Source organism: Rissa tridactyla, chromosome 3 (genome assembly GCF_028500815.1).
Source record: "Rissa tridactyla isolate bRisTri1 chromosome 3, bRisTri1.patW.cur.20221130, whole genome shotgun sequence".
In the NCBI taxonomy this organism is placed as follows: Eukaryota; Metazoa; Chordata; class Aves; order Charadriiformes; family Laridae; genus Rissa; species Rissa tridactyla.
This window is the reverse complement of record NC_071468.1, coordinates 11127526-11134649: the sequence shown is the minus strand read 5'-3', so window position 1 is coordinate 11134649 and position 7124 is coordinate 11127526. Positions and strand designations below refer to the sequence as shown.

The 7124-nt window shown below is 50.7% G+C and overlaps 1 protein-coding gene across 1 annotated transcript; it reads right to left on the bottom strand.

Annotated features, from left to right (window-relative positions):
• Positions 1 to 56: 56 nt before the first annotated feature.
• On the bottom strand, positions 57 to 6066 carry LOC128907606 (protein PET117 homolog, mitochondrial). Its single transcript, XM_054196665.1, has 2 exons — positions 5886 to 6066; positions 57 to 213 (listed from the first exon to the last, which is right to left on the bottom strand). Exons 1-2 carry the CDS (start codon positions 5979 to 5981, stop codon positions 64 to 66), a joined length of 246 nt encoding a protein of 81 aa, XP_054052640.1. The 5' UTR covers positions 5982 to 6066; the 3' UTR covers positions 57 to 63.
• Between the last annotated feature and the right edge of the window lie 1058 nt (positions 6067 to 7124).

The window sequence follows — 7124 nt, the reverse complement described above, 5'->3', positions numbered from 1 at the left end:
TAGTTAAGACACCAGTGATCTCCCAACGTCTTTAATCAAACCTCTAATGACTCAGGTCTGTGACTAGGACTGCTGGGACCCTTTTTCCATTAGCGCCTTGTCTCTTTCTTCCATAAGCTGCTTTGTTAAAGCAATCTGCTCTTCTAGTAGGCGAATATTCTCCTTTTTCTGATTTTGACGCTCGAGATCTCTGAGAACTCCGCTGTGCAGCCTCTGAAAACACAAGGGAACAGGGTTTATCACAGCCTGTTGGATGCTGAATGCAATCAACGCCCACCCAGCTGTAACCCCTCCTGCAGGGCTGCTCACCACGCTGCAAGTCCTCTGCCACCACCTGTAGCTACAGCCACTTAATGTGGTTTGAATCTAAAACTACAGCAACTGGTACCCAATATCAATAAGCTAATGGTACTATACCAAAAAGTGCTTTATCTGTACTCACTTCAGATGGGTGGGTTTTACTAAGTGGCAAAGCTACCGAGAAAATAAGTGCTACATAGCCATAATTCCCATGCTGGGCAAGATGGACATGGCCTATAAAATCCTGTTACCTCTGCCCTAAATCTTTACCAAATCAAACTAATCTCCCCCAAACTTCTCCTCTGCTTGGCGAGAATTTGGTGGCAAATTGGAAATTATTTTAAGAAAAAACTGCTATGTATCTTCATCTGCTTCTTTCTGCTCATGTCTTACTCTTAAAGAAAATACCTTGTAAACTCTTGCTGCAAGGCTGACTGAAGTCCCACAGCCTACTTATGCCAAGCTCCTGAAAAAGTAAGGCCCTTGATTCAAAAAATATCCCTTTTACCTAACACATTCATTGTAAATAAAATGTGCAACACAGACCAGCAGTTTTCAAACTGGTGGGTAAGCTCCCCAATGGGTGTACAAAGCCCTAAGAAAATCCCAACTTCTCTTTATTTCCTCCATATGCTTCTCTCTCTCTCCTTGCTACCTGGAAGCTTTTTTTCACTCTGACAAGTTTAACCTTTACCTCTCACCAGGGGAATGCAAAATAAGTGAAACCAAAACTGGTGACATGGATTGGGATGGGGAAAAGGAGGGGAGGGACTAGCTGGGAACCAGCTGCTCTACTCCAGATGTGCAGGTCTGGGGGCAGGCGAGGAGCAGAGGGGTGGTGAGATCAGACACAGGATGGAGAAGATGGTGAGGCTGATGCTAACTCTGGAAGGAAATGAGGACCACATGAAGCATTTAATTGGTTATTCACGTCACATACAGCTGATACACAGTTCTCTGGCAATTTCAACCGACCAAAGCTGGTGCTGCTGCCATCCTTCCAGCCCCACGCTCCCCACACTGCTTGTCCCACCCCAGGCTCAGCCAGTCCAGGCAGCTCAGCCAGCAAAAAACAACTCACCCTCTTTTTCTTTCCTTCACAAAACCAGTCATACTCTGCTGGTTTAACTACCTGAGCTGGCTAACCAAAGACAAGCATCAGTGCAAAGGAGGACATGGGATGCACAGTCCAATTTTGTGGTTTGACTTGAACTCCTGGGGCTTTTAGATATGCAGACACTCACGAGAATTCAAAGCAATAGTCATAAGCTTATCAGAAAATATGATACGTGAGGACAGAAACATTATAAATTATAAATGAGTAAAAACCATCAAAGGATTGTTGAGAGCCAACCCTGGCTCACAACTAAATCAAGCTGTGTGATAGCAGTAGTGTTTTAGCCCAACTAAAGATGAGAATCTTTAGTTGAAGTTAAGTTTAGTTAAAGTATTATCCACCCGCCTAATTTACAAACTTATGCTCATCTTGGACTCAGGAATGAGAAAGTTTCACAGGTGCCAATGTTAGCCACTGGATACTGGAGATACGGATAAATTATTTAGCCTAATGTCAAAAAAGATGAATAATTTATTTGACCTGTTTGAATGATGCTAAAATGTACCTGCAAATAACTTATTTGAAAGCTGACCCTGAAGTCATTTTAGAAGATGTTTGTGATTATTATTTGACAAGTTCTCACAGGGTTTTATTCTTCATCTAGAATGCCAATAACTGCACATTTCAAAGGCAATTATTTCTCCTGTCAAGTTTAAAATAAAAAGGTTTTGTTTAAGAAATATTTTATCTTGTTAAGAAAATGCACAGACACGTACGTCAGCCAATAATCAAAACTCTCTCTGGAAATTAATCTAATAAAAACAGTTCCTTCCCATTGGCTTCAATCAACTGAACTCAGGTTACAGATTAGTAATCGCTACAGACAAAGTTCATAAATTTATTATTTCATTACTATTAGTTAATAACAATAAAGATGTGGGGAGTCACATCAAGAATGTGATTCTTCTTCCTTCGCAAAACACAGCTATTCTGCAATCTTTCAGATGGTGAATGCATTTACTTTGAAAATGCACAATTTGCAAAAGACAGCTTTATAATTTGAGAATCACGAGTGACAAAGTGCTACGAAAAAGCTAATCTTCTCACCTCCCTCTATTCTCAGAAGTTCGGCCTGCTTGTCTCCTGCATCAGTTTAGATAAATGTGCGCAAGCTCAAATCACTTTGTGCCTGGCATATCAATTTACAAGAGTCAAAAATTTATTAATTTGCATAAAGATAAACCTGAAATAATCCCTACACCGGGACTGCAGAATATCCACGTTACTTATTTTCATTACATTATCTAAGTAACTGGGTTCCTTAAATGTGAAGCCATTATTTCCCGACTTGAAAATGAAGAATTATAAGGAGAAAATCTCAGATTTCATTTATGAAAAATAAGCTTTGAGCCTCAGTGCTTCTGAATAACAAGTTACACTGACTGCTGGAAAAAAAGAATTGAACATTTTGGCTTTGCTTCTGCAGCAGCAGCATCTTGAGGAACGCTAATATCCCTGCAAACATACACAGATGAGCATGAAATCCAGCTTTGGGGGAGATCGCTTCTAATTCTAGAGAATTGGTTTGTGAACCCATCCCCATATGTACAGGTCAGGCACCTCTGATGTCATGAGTTCCCCATGCATAGTTCGCAGGCTGTGCCCACGCCTGGGTGTCAGGACCGATAGCAAAGAGTAGACGCTGGTCCTGTCCCCCAAAACCCCCAAAAGGTATTATTGCTGACCAACTGCATCCTTTGACCCCTCCACTTCTAGGACACTCAGCAAAACTGCCTATCTGCTGGCAGCCCAAGAGCAGTGACACTGATATCCTCCACCCCGATGGCTGCTTCCAGCTGCGGAAAAGTAAGTTAAGACAGACCCACCGGAAGAAAGCTGCCCACCATTGTCTCATGTGGGAAACCCAGGGTCTTCTCATGCAGAAGCTTGCAGCAGTGACCTCAGGTGTAACAACCAAATCAATTTAACATTATTTTGCCAAACAAGCAACAACTACAGCGCGGAGCAACAGGAACAGGCAAAGGGCAGCAAGTCCCTATTTTTTTCCTGGTATCATTAGAAATATATGAAGCAAACAGAGGGCATCAACCACATCGACTCATTTGCTGATCCACCACTCCTTCTACTAGAGTCACGTTCCATACGCTGGTAGAATGCACGTTGTAAACTTGCCGTTGTGCCCTTAATTAACCTGTGTTTTGCACATGAGTTGTAGCATGGCCTCTACATACCACAGGACCGCTGCCTCCTTCAGTGCTCAGCACAGATCCTGGCCAGGTGCTCAGCCTTTAGTTTCACATTCCTTCTTCAACCTGTTGCCCGGGGCGTTACTTACTTCATGATACACAGATCCCACTCTGACGGTAGCGTTACTCATTTACTTGTGTACTGTTTTATGCCTGTTACCTCTACAGAATATGAATGTTTTGTACATGTTAATTTATTTTCATAGTCTATGAGATGAAGGAGAGATATCAGCCAAGGATTAAGGTCAAAAACATCCATTAGGTGTCTCACTGAAACACCCAAGGGTGATTTTTTTCAGAGCACGTGTTGTCCTGCAGCACAAAGTACAGCTCCCTGTAGTTTAGGAGCATTCAGCACGTGTTCCTGACAGACCTTCAGTGGCACAAGGCAGGCATGCTGACTTAGCCAGCACCCACCTGGAAAAATCTGAATTTAAGTGGTCTACCCAGCATCTATGTCAGCTCCACCTGAAGCAGAGCCGCTACCCATCACTGCTCCAAGAGACCAGCCTTCCTCTTCTTCTTGCTGCCTCAGCCATTCAGTGCGTCTTCCAACTTCTGCAGCAAATTAACCTGCTTCTTCCCTTACCCAGATCAGTCTCATCCTCCAAGATCCATCATTCTCAAGCGCTGACAGAAACAATCGCTTGAGGGAAAAAATATAATCCTGTAATTACAGACCGCGCCATAAAGCCCATGCAACAGGCAACTGAGCTGGGGTATGGACTAGCAACTTCAACTCATGTTTTCTGACTACTTCAGACCTTTAACAATAGTCGTTTAACATAAGCGCTTTTTTGTGTGCATTTTCTGGACTTTTTGTAAAGAAGGCGGTGAAAATCAGATGTCTGGTCTCATATGGGTACCATTTGGGTCATTAGCAGGGTCTAAACCTGCACACTCCTTGCCCAAACTTCTACCACGCACAACTTCTCCATTCTGTAATCACAAAACTTTTAGTCCAGGGCAGGATTTCTTTGTACATGGACTCACCATCATCTGCCCTGACACTTCTGGCTCTCTTGCACACAGGGTGCCTGCCAGGAATTACCTGATTTTTGTAAATGTAGCACAGAAAAACTTCCCATTTAATTACCACACGGTATTTCTGTTCTCTTGTGCTCTGCCTGTCCTGCCAGATCAGGGGGCAGGCTGCGTGGCACACAACAACGCTGTTTGCCCTTGAGCGGGAGGCATTTCTGGAACTCAGGAAAAGCAGAGCACAGGCACTGCCAGAGGGACAAGCGGCAGCGGGACATGAGAGCACAGCAGGACAGGGGAGAGCCCCAGGAATGATGCCAGGGTGGTGCCCTTGGGCCTGCAGGGTGCGGGATTACATCCTTCCTGTACCGTAAAACCCCCAGCTGCTGTGGAGAACGAGGAAACCTCCTCCACTGAGTCTGTCCAGTCTTACCCTTGAGCTCCCCACAGGGAAGGGGCAGGTGCCCTTTGGGGTAGTTGGCGGAGAGAGAACCACCAGAGCAGGGCAGAGCAGGGGAGGCAGTGCACAGGCAGGGCACCGCTGCGCAGCCCCTGGGCTCCAGGCTGGGTGCACCCCAGCACCCGCAGCCCCCAGCTGTGGGCAGAGGCACAGGCGGTGGCAGCACCCTGGGCACGGAAGGCCTGCAGGAAAGGAGGCAGGTGGGAGGGCAGGACAGTGGGCAGGAGGGTGGGCAGGAGAGGATGAGGGCAGGCAGGCAGGAGAGCAGGCAGGGAGGGAGGGAGGGAGGGAGCCGGCAGGAGGGCAGGCAGGCTGCAGGCAGGCAGAAGAGCAGGCAGGCAGGGAGGCAACAGGCAGGGAGGGAACAGGCAGGGAGGGAGAGCAGGCAGGAGGGAGAGGAGAGAGAGCAGGCAGGCAGGGAGAGCAGGCAGGCAGGGAGCAGGGAGGGAGGGCAGGCAGAAAAGCAGGCAAGAGGGAAGGCAGGCAGGGAGGGAGCAGGCAGGAAGGAGCGGGCAGGAGGGAAGGCAGGGAGTGCAGGCAGGGAGGGAGCGGGCAGGCAGAAGAGCAGGCAGGAGCGCGGGCAGCAGGAGGCAGAGACACGTGGAGCGGGGGCGGGGCCGGGAGCGAGCAGGGGGCGGGGCTGCGGCCGGAGACCTCGGCTCGCGCCCACAGGTGAGGGCGGGGCTCGTGCCAGGCCCCTCAGGCCGCAGGTGAGGGGGCAGGGCCTGCCCTGGGCGGGGCGCTTCCCTCCCACCTCCCCTCACACACCCCACACACCCCCCCCCCCCGCCACTCCCCCCTTCTCGGCCGGGCCACTCACCTCCCGCTCCCGCCGCTGCTGGAGGTGCACGGCCGCCACGGTGGCGGCGGAGAGCAGCGCGGAGAGGGCCAGCACCGCCCGGGAGCTCCGCGACATCGCCGCCGGTGGCGGGGCGAGCGGCGCGTGCCGGAGCCGCCTGCTCGCGGCGGGGGGAAGGGCCGGGCGGCGGCGGCGGCGCGCGCGCGGGGGGGCGGGCGAGTCGGGGCGGGGGGGTGGGGGGGTGAGAGAGAGAGAGCCGAGTGCCGAGCGCGCCGAGCCCAGGCCTGAGCAACCGAGCGCCGATGCGGGAGGGCTGGGCCCAGCGAGGCCCCGTCCCACGGGGCGGGCGGGGAAGGCCCCGACCGCGCCCCCGGGCGGTGGGAAGGCGGATGAAGTGGGCGCTCCCGGCCGCCTGCATCGCACGTGGAGCGGCTCCCGGGCTTTCCTGCCGGGGTTTGGGGTGCCCTGGCGCCTCACAGGTACCCCTAGGCCCGCCGCAGGGAGCGGGCCGCGGCCTGCTGCTGGGTGCCTGAGGTGCGGCACCTCGTCCTCGCTGCGGTGGGATGGCAGCGGGGACGGTGCCCTGTGGCCAGTGTTCACCTAACCTAACCCTTGCTGACAGGCTGCGTGTTGAGGTTTTACAGGAGGGTCATCAACCCGCCATGGTTGGGCCCTTGCACCCTTCTGACCAGAAATGCCGGCGCAGGTGGCTGGAAAAGGGCCTTTTCACCATTGACGCCTCTACAGGGGAGAGCCCCCCAGGTGGTCCGATGCCTCCTGGTGCTTTTCCGGAGCTTCCAGCCGACATGCGCTTGCATTTCCAGTGCGGTTGCAGCTCTGAAAAACAAACAAAAGGAGATTTCTTCTGAGTTCACGAAAGATTTTTTGCTTTTATTGCGTGAAGACCTCCAGTTCTGCACTTTCCTTGCCCAGAAAACCCAAATTGCATAGGACGAGCAGCTGGAGAAAGCAGCTCTTCAATTGTTTGGTTTCTTCTCATTGTTCAGTGTGTGGCCTTAGGCCTCATGTTTGGCAGTTTTTCGTGCTCTGAAGACAGCATTATTCCTATCCCTGGGGGCTTTTCCCTGGCACTTCCTCACTAGAGTATCTCAGTGTTTTACAGACGAAAAATAATTTATGTTCCCAGAGCTCCTGTGCGAGGGCAACAGATGGCTATCGTGAATGACTTTGATCCACCATGTTCAGATGCGCATCAGGCTTCAGCTGGAGGACTTCAGCCTTTCAGGGCACTTTCACCCT